The sequence below is a fragment of the Nycticebus coucang genome, chromosome 10, assembly GCF_027406575.1.
Source record: "Nycticebus coucang isolate mNycCou1 chromosome 10, mNycCou1.pri, whole genome shotgun sequence".
In the NCBI taxonomy this organism is placed as follows: domain Eukaryota; kingdom Metazoa; phylum Chordata; class Mammalia; order Primates; family Lorisidae; genus Nycticebus; species Nycticebus coucang.
Window position 1 is genome coordinate 21,221,836 of NC_069789.1, and position 17,761 is coordinate 21,239,596.

A 17,761-nucleotide genomic window follows, 5' to 3' on the forward strand; every position below is an offset into this window, starting at 1 on the left:
AATAACATGTCCAGCAAGATTGTAGCACACAAGTGTAATATACAAAAATCAACTGTATTTCTATATATTAGCAATGAACAATTTAGAAATAAAATTTTTTTAAAATTCCACCTACAATAGTATCAAAAAATAATATTTAACAATAAATTCAACAAAAGTGCTGCACGCTTTTTACATTGAAAAACCATCAAACATCGCAGAAAGAAATTTAATATCACAAAAATGAAGGGAAAGACATCCCATGCTCCAGGGTGCTCATAGGCAATGCTGTTAACACGGCGGCAAACTCTTCAGACTGCCCTACAGAATGAACGCAATCCCTTTGGAAATCCTGCTGTGTTTTTTTTTTTTTTTTAATAGAAATTGACAAAATACTATTGTCAATTCTATTGTCTAATGAATCCTAAAATTCTATAGACAATTCCATTGTCTAATGAATCCTAAAATTCATTAGGAAATGCAAGAGACTCAGAATAGCCAAAACAAGCTAGAAAAAAAACAAGGTTGGAGGACTTCCCAATTTCAAATTTTACTATAAAGCTGTATGATCAAGGCAGTGTAACACTGGTATATGGACAGACATATACATCAATGCAATAGACTTGAGAGTTCAGAAATAAATCTTTACATGTACTGTCACTAATTTTTAAAACTGGATATCCACATGTGAAACAAAGAAGTAAAATCTCTATTTCATGCCATATACAAAAATTAATGCGATCAAAGTTCTACAGGTAAGTGCTAAAATAATAAAACACTTGAAAGAAAATAAAGGCATGTATTTTTGTGATTTCAGATTAGACAACAGTGACAAAACTGAATTTCATCAAAATTTACAACTTTTGTATGTAAATGGCTAGCGCAGTGGCTCGCTTGAGCCCAGGAGTTCAAGACTGCAGTGAGCTATGGTCATTTCACTGCACTCCAGCCTGCTAACAGAGTCAGATCTACTCTCTAAAATAAATAAGTAAATAATTAAAAGAAATAACCTAGCACGAGAGAAAATATTCGCAAATCATGTATCTGATAAGGTACTGGTATCCAGAACATAAAAGGAACTCATTTTATAATCCAACAATAACAAAATCAATAATCTAATTTAAAAAATGGGCAAGGGATTTAAATAGATACCAGGGATACTACAAAAGTTTTAAGATACACAAAAATAAAGAAAAGTAAAATCATTTTTACTACATTTTCTCAAAATAATCACTACAACATTCTGTGTACTTTTGAATTCTTATAAACCATTTCTGTTAATATTCTTTCCACCAATTTTCTTCAAGTGCTCACTTTCATAGGCATGAACAGCTTCTTCAAAGCCAGAGAACCTTCTGCACACGTGATTTTTTACTGTAGGGACCAGGAAATAATCACATGGGCCAGGTCAGTTCTGTAGGGTGGAGGAGTCATAAGTGTCACCTCTGTGGACTCCAGGAACTGAATGGTGCTGTTGGCTGTGTGGGTAGACACAGTGTCATAGTGCAAGATGGTCCCTCCACCTCAGTCTTGTCCTTGGCTGCTGTTCTTGAAACTTCCTAAAACCTTTGATAGGCACACTCTTGTATACAGCTGAGCAGTAACAGTCCTTTGTTCCTCCAGAGGAACCCCTGTGACATGACCACTTTTGGAGAAGAAAGTTGTCACCATTGTCTTTCGGATACTCCAGGCCCACTTCACTTTTGTTGGTGGATTTTCATCGGGGAAAACATCCACACTGTTGACTAATGCTTGTTCTCTGGATCAAACTGGTAAGTCTGGTTCATCCCCAGTAGCGATATCAAAAACACCTCCAGACTTGCCTCCATCAACTCTGACCAGCATTTCTTCACACCTTTCAACACAATGCACTTTTGCTCATCTGTCAAAGTGTGAGGCACCCATCGGGATGAAACTTAGCAGACTTGAAGATAATCGTGCAGAATTCTGGACACTGCCAGCGATCCCATCTATAGCGTCACTTCAGTGTTCTTAAGGGTCACCTGATTGTTTTCCCAAACCATTTTTTCCACAGCAGCAATGTATCCCTTAGTCACTGTAGTTGTCGGACACCTACTCTCGCCCTTGTCTTTCAGTGACGTTTTGGCCTCTTTTAAATTCTTGAAACCACCAAAAAATTGTTGTATAGGACCTTTCAATGGAGTAAGGTCCCTGAAAGCCCACTGCAAATGCTCAAGGCTTTGAGACTCGCTTAACCCATTTCTAAAATCATAGAAAACCATCACGTGAAAGTGTTCTCTTCCCTGACGCTGACTGAATGCTGCATGGATGAAAACAAATGAAGTCCTCTCAGCAACACAAATAAGCCAAATTTGAATGGGTGAATCGGCTGATGTAGCCTCTATTTCTTTGAAATGAAATAACAGACCATTAACAGTATATCTCAAAACTTTCATAGTGACCTTCATATTTCTCTAAAGTTATGAGGGTCATTCTGAAGGTTTTGAGATATGCAAAAAAATCAAGCAATGTGGAGGTTGCTGTGAGCTGTGACACTTCAGCACTCTACCAAGGGCGATATAGTGAGACTCTGTTTCAAAAAAAATAAATAAATAAAACTTAAAAAATTCAAAGCAAAAAAATAATAATAAAAAAAATCAAGCAATGTAAAATCTGCATGGATGGAAACAAATGAAGCCTTCCCAGAAACACTTATAAGCCAACCAAGTTCAAACTTGCCCAGGTGAATCAGAGAGGACACTGTTGACTGTATTTCTTGGGAGTGAAATAATGAACCGTAACACAGCCTGTCTCAAAACTTTAGTAGTAACTTATGTATACAAACGGCCAATAAGCACATGAAGAAACGCTCGACATCATTATTTACTATGGAAAAATGAATCAAAAATCACAATGAGATACTACTTTACACTTTCTAGGATGGACGTATTAAAAAACATGGACAAGTCACCACAAAGACTTAGAGAAACCAGAACCCCTGATACTGACTGCGAAAATGTAAAATGGGCAGCTGTTCTGGAAAAGTCAGGCAGTGACTCAAATGGTTGAACACAGAATCATCATGTGACCTAGTGCTTCCATTTCTATATATTTAACTAAGTGAAATGAAAAGATTTGACCACATAAAAACTTGTACATAAATGTTCACTGCAGAATTATCAAAAAGTGTAAGTAATCTTCATGTCCATTAATGAACAATTAAGTAAATAAAATGGGGTCTCTCTATGCCACGAACAAGCACTGAGACAAAGCAGAGATGAACCTCGAACACTATGCTAAACCAGAGCAGCTAGACACCAAGACCACATGTTGTACAATTTCATTTATGTGAAATGTTTCAAATAGGCAAATCTACACAGAACAACATGAGCAGCTGTTAGGCGATAGGGTGGTGAAGAATAAAGAGTGACAGCTAATGGGGCTTTTTTGTGAAGAGACATAACATTCTGGAATTAGTGAAGATGGCTGCAGAACTCTGTGAATACACTAAAGACCACTGAATTGAATACAACACTTTAAAAGCGTGAATTTTTTATCTCAATAAAAGGTTTTTAAATGACAAAAAAATCACCTTTTATGTCGGAAGTATAAAGATTACATACATGCAATTCACTGTGCTGTTTTTCAACTTTCAACTACCCAACTTACCCTGAATAGTGTATATAAAACCACCTGCAACTCCCTCTGCACCCTCCATGAGTTCATGAGGCAAGGTACCCTCCTCCGCCTGAAAGGAGTAAGAACAGAAGTGTGCTCAGGGTCTCATGACTAAAAATAAGTTTATTGTATGTTAAAATTGATCTGACAAATCATAATATGCAGCAGATAAATACATCGAAGATGTTGGTGCATTTGAGACTTGTAATATCAGGATGACATGTAGTATTCTACTATTTTTGTTATTTGATTACAATACTAAAGAAAAAGTATACTTAACAGTCATACAGTGTTCAGAATTCCAACTTATATAGTCACATTCTTCTGCTTGCTACCATAATAGTACAAAACTAACCTATTTTAAATCCCTACCCTATCACTTAAAATTACTTTTGATTTTTTGGAGACTGAAAATTCTTGTCAGTTCAAATACATCTTCAAATACATCTTTTTTTTTTTTTTTTGAGACAGAGTCTCACTATGTCGCCCTCCATAGAGCACAGTGGGCTTACAGTTCACAGCAACCTCAAACTCTTGGGTTTAAGTGATTTTCTTGCGTCAGCCTCTGAAGTAGCTGGGATTACAGGCGCCTGCCACAATTCCCGGCTATTTTTTGTTGTAGTTGTCACTGTTGTGTTTAGCAGGCCCAGGCCGGGTTGGAACCCACCAATCCTGGTGTATGTGGCCAGCGCTCTAATCACTGAGCTAATAACCACTGAGCTATGGGCGCCGAGCCCATCTGTGTATCTTAAAAGTGACCAGGCAGAGAAAAGATCCCCTAAATCAACAGCCCACATAGTTCAGATAGATCCTTGTTGATTGCTGATTACTGATGCTGATGAAGGTGCCTAGAGATTATTGTGCTAACAGCCAACAACAGTCCTTTCTACCTCTTAGGATTAGAGGATCCTTTATTATTATTATATTTTGTCATGTATAATACACTCCCCCACCCCACCCAAATTTGTGAGGGAAAAATAAGAATGAGGATTATACACGGGTGGTACAGCTCCCGAGTGGGGTAGCCCAGTGGGCCTCCTAGGCTGCTATGTCCTCCTGCCAGGCACATGAAATTCTTATCTAGAAGGATCTGGGATCTGGTGGGAGTGGGCCAGAGTGGCCTCACCAAGTGCCATGATCAGCAAAAGGGGTGTAGTGGGCCTGATGAGATGGGCTGTGGCCGTGAGGGATGAGAGCCAAGGTCAGTGATGTGGAGGGGACTGGAAGCCTCCTGCAGGTCCCAAAGACCTGCCTGCCTGCCAATGGGCTGAGCTGCTTTAGAAGCTCCTGCCCTGCCCGCCACACACATGGCCATCTTGGCTGCAGCCCCTGACATGGCAAGGCAGGTAGGGTGCCCAGAGAGAGGGAAGAGGCAGCCCTCACAGAGCAGGCAGCTATGGAATGCCAAGTGATCTGCACATTTACCAGGGAAGCGTTAGCCCTCCCTTGGAGCTGGCAACTTCTGTAGAAGGATTTTTCTGCAAGTTGAGCGCTTTACTTCTGTGTGCTGCACCCTGCTACGACACATCTACCAGAGCGCCTCTCTAGTTGCTATGGGCTGGATCAGAAGGTCAGAATTACAGTTCAGCAGGTTTACGGTGTTTCTTCTACATACTCATAAATGAGGAGGTTACTTTCTCTCTGGCTATCTTTCAGCAGAGTTGTACTGTACACAAAGGGATGTTTTAATGCTGATAGTGTATTCTGAGGTAACTGTGGTAAATTGTCATTAGATTTTTTTTCTTTGAGACAGGGTCTTGTTCTGTTACTTGGGCTAGAGTGCCATGTCGTCACAGCTCACTATGACTCAAGGGATCCTCCTGCTTCAGTCTCCAAAATAGCTAGGACTACAGGCCTATGCCACCACACCCGACTGATTCTTCTATTTTTTATAGAGACAGCATCTCATTCTTTCTCAGGCTGCTTTCAAACTCCTGGCCTCAAGTGATCTTTCTAAATCATAGGCATGAGCCACTGCACCTGGCCAATTTAAAATGTCTGTAGCCGAATGCTGTGAAAATTACTAAAGGTGATGCTATAGATTCCAACTTTATAGTTCCACAAAAGAGTGTATGCTCCTCAGTTCTTATTGCATATTTCTATATTGTTTTGGCATGTTTAGAACTCACTAGTACTTTTTTTTATTAACTTATCTCTAAAAGGTCACAATTTCGCTTTTAATTCTGCTTTTAAAATGTTCTGGTATCATTTGCTGGCAAAAGAGTAAGACTTAATGAAAATGCTCAGCTGGGCGGCGCCTGTGGCTCAGTCGGTAAGGCGCCGGCCCCATATACCGAGGGTGGTGGGTTCAAACCCGGCCCCGGCCAAACTGCAACCAAAAAATAGCCGGGCATTGTGGCGGGCACTTGTAGTCCCAGCTGCTTGGGAGGCTGAGGCAAGAGATTCGCTTAAGCCCAGGAGTTGGAGGTTGCTGTGAGCTGTGTGAGGCCTCGGCATTCTACCGAGGGCCACAAAGTGAGACTCTGTCTCTACAAAAAAAAAAAAAGAAAATGCTCAGCTGTATGCATTTATGATGTAAAGCTTCATCTGCACATGGAGTTTCTTAAGAGTAGACTATTAAACTACCTTTTTTTTTAAAGTTAGCTGAATGTTTAAGCTGTCTTTAGCTCTCTACAACTATTTTCATTTCCAAAGTAGATCATTTGAGTCTTTAAACTTGAACCTAGTCCTCAACTCAAAAGCAAACTTATTTTCTTTAGTGTAACTATAGAAGTTAGGCATGTTCTGGCTTTTTAAAAGTTTCGTAAATAAAAAAGAAGGCAAGATATTAAGTGTACCTGTCTTGAAAATAAGGAAATAAGAAAATTACAATTAAATTCCATAAAATATTACATCCTAAACAAACATAATTTCATAATAAAGGATAAAATACTAGATCCTAAACATGGCCTACAAATCTAAATGTGCAAATACACATGAATTTGTAGGTCTGTTTAATGTCTTCCTTCCTCACTGGACTGTAAGCTCCACTATGGGCCAGTGAGGGGCCTATTTTGGCTGCTACCACGCCTGCCTTACGAACGCTGTGCAGCAACTGCTTTCTGAATGAGTAATAATATATACACATGATGTTCATTTCAAATTCAGAAATTAATTCACGAAAATAAGGTTAATATTTTAAAACATCACTAAGGTTGTAAACTTAAATGCCAAGTGCATTCCTAATCATTAGACCCAGCGTCAAGGAAAATAAAAGACTAAGACATTGCCATACAACATTTGTTTACTGAAGGTCATCATTTCAAGTCTTCCTACACTTTTTTAATATTCTACATATACTGTGAGAAACTGTCAAGCTATAGTAATTTGAAGCAAATTTGAATAAATGAGAAATACAAGTCAAACCCTGGAGTTGCTTCGGCAATATAAATGGAGGTACTCAGTCTTATTTTCTAATATTTTTTTACCTACAGTATTTTACTATGAAGGTGAGATACTGAATATTCTAAATACTACTGAGCAAGCATTCTTAAAGAATGCTAACAAAATTATTCAGAAATAAAATATCACACAAAGATGTACCCTATCTTAGGGCAAAACTGAATATTCACTAACACTGGACTTGCAGAATCATTTAGAACATTTGAGTTTTTTTGTCTTTGCTATGGTGACTCAACAACATAGTCTATCACTTATGTTCTAAAACACAAGAATTATTTGTTCCAGACTGTATAGATTGGTGTAAAAGCAAATTTTAGAACACTTTATGCATTAAAAAAAGCTACCTTATGTTACTAAACAACATAAAAAAAAGTGACTTACTGTAATGACTCTGAGAACTCCTCCTCCATCATTCACTGTCACTTTGTGAAGATTTCTTGACACAAGGCCGTGGAGGTCCTGGCTTTCCCACACAATGGTACCTTCAAAGCTCTTTTGTAGAAAGATAAATAGTTAATCAATTTCTTTGTCATCATCATTTAGGTTTTAAGTAAGTTTTTAGGTAAGATTTCAGGGAACAGTAAATTTTTTTCAAGATCTATTAGTTAAAATTTTTATCCCATGACTGCCACAATGCTGTTTACATTTTAGTGTATATTCTTAACCACATTTTCCATGTACATATAATAACAATTACAAAAGTATATAGACAATTTTGCATGCTGCTTTGTCTCAAAAGCATTTCCTTTTGTTGCTGTGGCTGTTACAACCATTCTTTTTCATGTGTGTATAACATGCCATTGAGTAGATGCATCCTGACTTACTCAACCATTTCCCTCCTGGTTGCTACCAACACCTACTAAGAGAATGTAGACATGTTTAGTGTAAATGTTCATTTGCCCCCAATATTTTGTTGTTACTTAAAATAAATTCCCAGAGGTGAAATTGCTAGGACAAGAAAGAAAGATATTTTGTGTAGATTTTGGTACACATTACCAAACTAATTTCAAAAGCATTTTTTACTAATTATACGGTCATTAGCAATTTATGAGACTATTCGTTCCATTACCACTCTCCCTGGTATGAAATCTTAGTAAAAGAAAAGAAGTCTAAGCTAATTTGGTAAATTAAAAATATTATTCCTCACTTAGTTGAATTTCTCTGATTTCTAGTGATGCTTATGAACGGAACATTCTCTCCTGAGAACTTCCTTGTCATGCTTCTTTGCCATTTGGCTCACACCTCTTCTATTTTTCTTATTCATCTATGTGAGCTTTTTGTAGCACAACAATGTTAGTCCTGTGCATATTTTATAAGCTAAAATATTTTTTCAGAATTGTCTGGCACCTGGGCAGTGCCTGTGGCTCAAGGAGTAGGGCGTTGGCTACTACCAGAGGTGGTAGTTCATATACCAGAGGTGGCGGGTTCAAACCTGGCCCCGGCCAAAAAAAAAAAAAAAGGGTTGGCTCATTGCCTGTGGCTCAAGCGGTTAAGGCCCCAGCCACATACAACTGAGCTGACAGGTTCAAATCCAGCCTGGGCCTGCCAAACAACGATGGCTCCAACAAAAAATAGCTGGGCGTTGTGGCAGGCACCTGTAGTCCCAGCTACTTAGGAGGCAGAGGCAGAAGAATCTCTTGAGCCCAAGAGTTGGAGGTTGCTGTGAGCTGTGATGCCACAGCATTCTACCCAGGGCAACAGCTTGAGTCTCTGTCTCAAAAAAAAAATTGTCTGCCACCCAGTATTGCATTATTTTTTTAGAAATTCAAAAGTCTAAATTTTACCTTGGCAAATCAGACAAGCTTTTCCTTTGTGATTACTACCAGTAAATTCCAAGCTTCAAAAGTTATGCTCCCTTGCTTCAAGGTTTGGTGTACATTGAAATCCTAATGTCTTCTAATTTCTCCATGTTCTCTATTTCTAATTCCGTGCACAGCTGGGTCCTTAGTACCATTCAGGTCTCAGATCCATTGTTATCTCCTCAGAGAGGCTCTCTCCAGAGATCTCACAGAAGGCCCCAACTACCAGTTTCTATTACATCAACCTGTTCTAATACCATTTTCTTGAGTTTTTCTTTTTTTTTTTTTCAAGATAGGATCTTGTTTTGTCATTGAGTATGTAGTGAAGTGATGTGATCACAGCTCAATGCAGCCTTGATTCCTACTCACGGGTTCCTACTGCCTCAGCCTTCCAAGTAGCTGAGACTACAGGTGTGTGCCACCAGGCTGGCTAATCATGGTTGTCCATGTTGGTCTCAAACTCCTAATCCATGGTTGCTATGTTGTCCACCCTGGTCTCAAACTCCTAGCCTAGGCTCAGCGCCTGTAGCTCAAGCAGCTAGGGCGCCAGCTACATACAACGGAGCTGGTGGGTTCAAATCCAGCGTGAGCCCACCAAACAACAATGGCTATAACTAAAAAAAAAAAAAAAAAACAGTTGCATGTTGTGATGAGTGCCTGTAGTCCCAGCTACTTGGGAGGCTGAGGCAAGAGGATTGCTTAAGCCCCAGAGTTTGAGGTTGCTGTGAGCTGTGACGCCACTGCACTCTACCCAGGGCAAGAGCTTGAGACTGTCTCAAAAGAAAAAACAAAAAAACTCCTAGCTTAAAGCAATCCTCCAGCCTTGGCTTCCCAAGTAGCTGGGATTACAGGGGTGAGCCACTGTGCCCAGCCTTGTTTTATTATCAAGTAAGGCAAGAGCAGTATCTTCTCCCCCTTTCCTGTATCTGTTTCTGTCCACAACACAACTTAGTTTCTATTTCTCGCCTCTTCTTTCGCATGCCTATTTTTTATTCTTACAAAAGGTAATTACAAAGCCAGGAATCCCTTAAGATGCAAAACAAGTTGCTGATGGTAATTTCCAGCTAAGATCATAAAACCAAGACAAAAGTTAGAAAAAAACAGCAGGGTATAGGTTGAAAAAATGAGATATCATAAATTATCTCTCCTATAACATAAGCCAGCTATCTGTAGCCCTTTCACATGTTAATTATTTTGTGTTATACTTCTGATTTCTCATCTAAACCACAGAGTAGTTGAACATATACAGTACTTTTGTGTCTATGAACATTAACAAATTTGGCTCGAAGCGGTGCCTGTGGCTCAAGGAGTAGGGCGCCGGTCCCATATGCCGGAGGTGGCGGGTTCAAACCCAGCCCCGGCCAAAAACCACAAAAAAAAAAAAAAAAAATTTGGCTCGGCACCTGTAGCTCAAGTGGCTAAGGCTCTAGCCACATACACCAGAGCTGGAAGGTTCAAATCCAGCCCAGGCCTGCCAAAGAACAATGACAATTGCAACCAAAAAATAGCCAGGCGTTGTGGCGGGCACCTCTAGTCCCAGCTACTTGGGAGGCTGAGGCAAGAGAATAGTTTAAGCCCAGGAGTTGGAGGTTGCTGTGAGCTACGATGCCACAGCACTCTAACCAGGGCGACGGCTTGAGGCTCTGTCTCAAAAAAAAAAAAAAAATAATAATAATCATCATAAACAACTTATTAGAGAAATGACTACATCTAAAGAATTTCAACTTTCATTAAAAAAATAAGTGTATAACAATCCATAATGCTAACAATAATGTCTCTAGTGACTCAGGTGAACAAAAATAGTCTGCGTTTTAGTATATTTTCAACTATTAACGAAAATATGAAATTACAGGAATATTTTGTGAGAAACACACAGCAATCTTCATGTACACTCGTGACTCCTCCTGAGATTTATGCTTTAGGGAGCCACACAATGAAAACACTGCAAAAGATCTGCTTACTTGACCAGCTATCCTGCTGACATGTTACTCTAGTGACCATCAAGATGAATGAAAAAAACCTTCATCTTCCAGGGCTGTTCTGTGCATTGCAGGGTGCTCATCATCATCCCTGGGCCTCTTATCTACTAGATGCCAGTATCATCCCATACCCGGTTTTAACAATCAAGTGTTCCCTGGGTTGGCAAACTGTCCTTGGTGAAGAACTAAGTGGTGTAGCACCTCCATCTTCACTGAGGAAATGGACATGGTGAAGTTAAGTAACTCTTTCGCTAGGTCATGGAGCCATTAAGTGACAGAGCAGGTTATTCAAACTCATCCAAGCAGCATCTGATAGGCCCACTCAGGCATGTACAACCAAACATGCCCTCACATACCTATTTAATCGCAGGTACATCACTTTCCTACTTACACCAATCCTTTTAAGTCTTTTGTGAAAATGAACCCTACATCAGGACTCAGCTCTTTCTGGTTAGCAGCACCTAACACACTGCTGGCACTTCTGGTCCTCTTGGAATAACATTACTCTCCTACAGGAATCACACAAAGTCTGAGTTAGGATCTGGCCGTGCTTCTCCTGAGTAGAAAGGAAGGACTCTCATCACTAATTTGCTTCAATCCTAAAGGACTTACCAATTAGTTCATACAGGAAAACTGGTTACACCAGTGCCTCCCACACAGTAAGCTGACTATCAGGGTTAACTCTTTTCTCCCCACTAGTACATTAGCTGCTTTAAGGGCAGGGATTTTCATATTGTATCCTGATATGATCCCAGTACATGGCATGCAGTTAAGTTCTCAATAAATATTTTCTGAGTAAATGAATGAACAAACCAAAAACGACTTCCTACAAAAACTAAGATCCAACACTTGGCCAGTGTTACTTATTTGAACCACTACTATTAATTAAAAGTAAAAGATAATTTTAATGGTATATACTGCACTTAAAAAGAAAAGAAGTTTATACATGAAGAGAATAAACTTTCTCTAGGGCGCCGTCCACACACACCGAGGCTGGCAGGTTCAAACCCAGCCCGGGCCAGCCAAACAACAATGACAACTGCAACAACAAAAATAATAGCTGGGTGTTGTGGCAGGTGCCTGTAGGCCCAGACTCTTGGGAGGCTGAGGCAAGAGAATCACTTAAGCCCAAGAGTTTGAGGTTGCTGTGAGCTGTGACACCACGGCACTCTACCAAGGGTAACATAGTGAGACTCTGTCTCAAAAAAAAAAAAGAGAGAGAATAAAAGGACCTCAGACAACAGGCACTCTAATATACTAGTAATGATTATTCAGATTGATCTAAATTGCTAAATTGCCCTCTAGGAAGGAATCATATGCCTTAAAAATGTATATGCCCTTGACCCAGGAATTCATCCTAAGAAAATAACCAGTTATGTACAGAAAAGAGGTATAATAATGTTCACTACAGCCTTTTCACAACCCTGAAAACTTAGAAATACCTCAATATCCAAATGCAGAATTAAATTTCAATTCATACAATGTAATTCTAAGCAGGTTGAATGTGGTGGCTCACATGTGTAATCCCAGCACTTTGGGAAGCTGAAGCAGGAGAATCGCTTGAGTCCAGGAATTCAAGGCTAGCCTATGCAACATAGCAAGACTCCCATCTCTACAAAAAAGGAATTTTTTTTTTTTTTTTTTGAGACAGAGTCCCACTATGTCACCGTCGGTAGAGTGCAGTGGCATTACAGCTCACAGCAACCTCAAACTCTTGGGCTTAAGTGATTATCTTGCCTCAGCCTCCCAAGTAGTCTACAAAAATTTTTTTAAAATTAGCTAGGCATAGAGGCTGAGGCAAGATGATAGCTTGTGTCCAGGAGTTTGAGGTTACAGTGAGGTCTGATCATACTACTGCACTCTAGCCTGGGTGACAGAGACCACTGTCTCAAAAACAAAATGAAACAATGTAATTCTATGCAGCCATAAAACAGCAATGGAGGCCAGGTACCATGGTTCATGCCTCTACTCCCAGCACTTTGGGAGGCTGAGGAAAGAGGACTGCTTGAGGCCAGGAGTTTAAGACCAACTCAGGCAGTGTATCAAGAAGCTGTCTGTACAAAATAAAAAATAAAAAAATTAGCCAGTGTCAAAAAAAAAAGAAAATATCAGCCAGTATAAGATCTGGTGGCACAGGTCCGTAATCCCAGCACTCTGAGAGGCCAAAGGAGGTGGATCTCCTGAGCTCGGGAGTTTGAGACCAGGTTGCGTTTTCTACTAAAAATAGAAAAGAAAAGAAAAGATAAAAAAAAAAAACCACTAGCTGGGCAATTGTGGGGGGTATCTATAGTCCCACTATTTGGGAGGTTCAGGTGGGAGGATTGCTTGAGTCTAGGATTTCCAGCCTAAGCAAGAGAGTGACAGTGTCTCTATGTAAATTAAGAAAAGGAATACATTAATGTCAAAAGATATTTATGGGCAGCGCCTGTGGCTCAAAGGAGTAGGGCACTGGCCCCATATATCAGAGGTGGCGGGTTCAAACCCAGCCCTGGCCAAAAACTGCAAAAAAACAAAAACAAAACAAAAAGGTATTTATGATAGAAAATAAATTAAGGACCTAAGTCTAAGAACTGAAACTATGAAACTAATAAAAGAAAACATTAGAGAAACGCTTTAGGACATTGGCAAGGACTTCTTGAGTAATAACCCCAAAACACCAGACAACCAAAGCAAAACTGCACAGAAAGGATCACATCAAGCTAAAAGGCTCCTTCACAGCAAAGGAAACAATCACCAAAGTGAAAATACAACCCAGAGAAAGGGAGAAAATGTTTGTAAACACTCATCGGACAAAGGATTAGTATCTATAATATATAAGGAGCTCCAATAACTCTACAGGAAAAAAAATCAAATAATACAATTAAAAAATGGGCAAAATATCTGAACAGGCATTTCTCAAAAGAAGACATACAAATAAATAGCCAATAGGCATATGAAAAAATGCTCATCATCATTAGTCATCAGAGAAATGGGAATTAAAACTATAATGGGATAATATCTCACCCCAATACAATGGCTTTTATCAAAAAGATAGTAACAACGGTGGGCATGATAGCCCATGCCTGTAATCCTAGCACTCTGGGCCGCTGAGGCAGGTGGATTGCCTGAGCTCAAGAGTTCAAGACCAGCCTAAGCAAGAGCCAGACCCTGTCTCTAAAAAATAGCTGGGCACTGAGCGGCACTTGTGGCTCAGTGGGTAGGGTTCTGGCCCCATATACCAAGGGTGGTGAGTTCAAACCCATCCCCGGCCAAACAGCCAGGCATTGTGGTGGGTGCCTGTGGTCCCAACTACTCGGGAGGCCAAGGTAAAAGAATCACCTAGGCCCAGGAGTCGGAGGTTGCTGTGAGCTGTGTGACGCCACGGCACTCTACCGAGAGTGATAAAGTGAGAACCCTGTCTCTAAAAATAAAAAAATAGTTGGGCATTTTAGTGGGCACCTATAGTCCTACCTACTTGGAAGGCTGAGGCAAAACAATTGCTTGAGCCCAAGAGTTTGAGGTTGCTGTGAGCTATGATGCTATGGGCACTCAATCCCAGGGCAACTAAGTGACACTTTGGCTCAAAAACAAACAAGTAAACAAAAAAAAAAACCCCAAATAAACAAAAGGCAGTAAAAAATACTGGCAAGGGATGTGGAGAAAGGAAAGCCCTTGTACACTGTTGGTAGCAATGTACATTAGTGCAATCACTGTGAAGAACAGTATGGAGTTTCCTAAAAAACTAAAAAGAGAACTATCATAGGTCCCAGTGATCCCATTACCAGGTATATATCCAAAAGAAGAGAATTCAGTATATTGAAAAGATAACTGCACCCCATGTTTACTGTAGCCCTATTCACAATAGCCAGGATTTGGAATCACTCTAAATGTCCATTAGCAAATGAATGGATTCAAGAAATCGTAGCACATATGTGCAATGGAATATTATATAGCCATAAAAAGAATGAAATCCTGCCATTTGGAACATCGTATGGAACTGGAGAACATTATGTTAAGTGAAATAAGCCAAGGACAGAAAGACAAATCTCCCATGTTCTCACTCTTATGTGTGAGCTAAACATTAAAAACAATTGATCTTACAGAAATAGTAGAATGATGGTTACCAGAGGCTGGGAAGGGGAGCAAGGAGTTGAGGGAATAAAGTAGGAAAGGTTGATAGGTACAATAATATAGTTATACAGTCAGACGAAATGAATAACAATCAACAGTACATTAGGGTATACTTTAAAGTAACAAAAAGAGTGGAACCAGGAGCCCAGGCACAGCGGCTCACACTTGTAATCCTAGCACTCTGGGAGGCTGAGGTGAGAGGATCACTTGAAACCAGCCCCTGGAAGGCTGCCTGTGCAAGAGTAAGGCCCCATTCTCTACTAAAAAGGGGGGAAAAAGGCTCAGTGCCCATACATCAGTGATTAGGGATCCAGCCACATGCACCAGGGCTATAGAGTTCAAACCCTGCCTGGGCCTGCTAAACAACAATAACAACAACAAAACAGCTGGGCGTTGTGGCAGGTGTCTAGTCCCAGCTACTTGGGAGACTGAGGCAAGATAATCGCTTAAGCCCAAGAGTTAGAGGTTGCTGTGAGCTGTGATGCTATGGCACTCTACCCAGGGCAACATAGTAAGAATGTCTCAAAAAAAGGGGGGAGGGGGAGGAGAGAAGAGTGGAACTGGAATGTTCCTAACACAAAGAAATGATAAATGCCTGAGGTGATACACAACTCTATTTATCCTGATCTGATGAATACACATTGTATGCTGTCACAAGTACCCTATAAATATATTAAACTATTGTGTACCCATAATAATTAAAAATTTAGAAAGACATTCATGGCTCAGCACATGTAGCACAGTGGTTATGGCATCAGACACGAGCATGGAGGCTGGCGGGTTCAAACCCAGCCCGGGCCAGCTAAACAACAACAACTGCAACAAACAGCTGGGCATTGTAGCAGGCACCTGTAGTCCCAGCTACTTGGGAGGCTGAGGCAAGAGAATCGCTTAAGCCAAGAGTTTGAGGTTGCTGTCAGCTGTGATGCCACAGCACTCTACTGAAGGCGACAAAGTGAGACTGTCTCCAAAAAAAAAAAAAGTAAAAAAGATATTCATGACATGTAGAAGAAAGTACATTATAAAACTAGATGAACAGTATAATCACAGAGGCCAAAACATTAAGTGTGATTATCTCCAAATTATGAGATTTTGGTGGTCTTAGTTATTTCCCTTTAGTTTATCAGCAATTTCTATTTTTTCCCAGTGTGTTTATTTTTGTTTGGGTACATTTAAAAGCTTTTGAAACAGAAGTTCATATATAGATGAAATGGAGATCCCTTTGAATGCACGGAATTAACATATACATATAGTTTCAACTACTTGTATCCAACTCCAAAGATCCATTGTGTACTATAAAAATATGTGGTTCCCACTGTTGAACAAATGTGCAAAACCCTGGTAGTAGGAAAAAGTTTCTTGGTTAGTCAGTAAGCTGGTCAATTTTCTAGGCTCCACATCGTAACTAAGCTTTGATGCTACAGTATGAACTCAGTAACTTACCTAATGTGAATCTAAAAATGTCCAGGAAACTGACCCTTATTATGGTTCCAGAGCACTGAGTTCAGGAATGTACTCAGGTTAGACTAAAATAGCCTAAAATGGCTGAACCTGATGAATGAATAATTTGTACATGCATGAGTCTGTCACACCCTACTACTTTACTGTGGCTTAACTCCAGGACTGTGTAAGTCTCCAGCATAAATCTATTTAAAACTGGACCTATGGGGATCCAGAAAGTGATGTGTTTTCAGCCATCATATACAACTATGTACCCTTTGGAGAAAGTTTAACTTAGAAATGTGGTCTGCTGGTGGTGCCCGTAGCTCAGTGAGTAGGGCACTGGCCACATACACTGACGCTGGCAGGTTTAAACCCGGCCTGGGCCAGCTTAAAACAACAATGACAACTGCAACAACAACAAAAATAGCAGGTGCTGTGCCAGGTGCCTGTGGTCCTAACTACCTGGGAGGCTGAGGCAAGAGAATAGCTTAAGACCAAGAGTTGGGAGGTTGCTATGCGCTGTGACACTATGGCATTCTACTGAGGGCAACAAAGTGAGACTCTGTCTAAAAAAGAAATGTGGTCCGTCACTTTGCCATTATCCTATCTGCAGTGCCTCCCTCCTCTTTTCATTCTTTAGATAAATAAACTGATTTAACCAAATGGTATCTGTGTCTTGTCTTTCAGTTAATCCGTACCGAACACGATCCTTTTTCACCAAAACAGTTGTGCAGTTCTCCACGCCACTAAATAAACTATGGCAACATGCAGTGTTTTTCAAAAGTTTCAGAATTCTGAGACGTGATGAAGCTCTCTGGAGGTATAAATGCAGAGTGCTGCATTTTAGCGTATCCACAGTTGGTACCCTCATCTACCACTTTGGAGAGGTGCCCTGGTATGATAAAATACCAAGTACCTGCCCCAGAAAGCACATGTCCACCCCTGTAAGTGACTGCACTGCGCTGCAGTCTCTTTATCAGACCCTGTACCTCTGGTAAGATGAACTGTTCCACAGGCTTGTACCACAGCTTGTTCACCTGCACGCCACAGCTGGGAGGACTGAAGCGAGCGATGAAGAGGGCTTCCTAAAAATTGGAGGGGGGAAGGAAAAATACTTCATGTTACTACACTGCATATGCAATAATAAGTTTTCAAACACCTTACACGTCGGTCAACTAAATCCACAAGGGCTTTATTTATTTTTATTTTTTAATTTTTTAATACTTTTTATTATATTCAGTGTACTCCTTTATTGTGTTCTGTCTTCCTATTTTAAACACATTTCCTTTTTTAACAACTACTCTTTTTTTTTTTTTTTTTGCAGTTTTTGGCCAGGGCCAGGTTTGAACCCTCTAGTATATGGGGCTGGCACCCTACTCCTTGACCCACAGGCGCCATCCTCCACGATGG

The 17,761-nt window shown here is 40.2% G+C and overlaps 1 protein-coding gene across 3 annotated transcripts in view; it reads right to left on the minus strand.

Annotated features, from left to right (window-relative positions):
• Positions 1–17,761, minus strand: part of B3GALNT2 (beta-1,3-N-acetylgalactosaminyltransferase 2) — a 70,151-nt gene that overhangs the window by 20,617 nt on the left and 31,773 nt on the right. For all 3 annotated transcript variants that reach the window (XM_053604135.1, XM_053604136.1, XM_053604134.1), the window contains exons 5-7: positions 17,341–17,436; positions 7,402–7,512; positions 3,610–3,688 (exon numbers count right to left, since the gene is read on the minus strand). In XM_053604135.1, the coding sequence (XP_053460110.1) occupies positions 3,610–3,688; positions 7,402–7,512; positions 17,341–17,436 (286 nt within the window). The remainder of the gene's footprint in view (positions 1–3,609; positions 3,689–7,401; positions 7,513–17,340; positions 17,437–17,761) is intronic.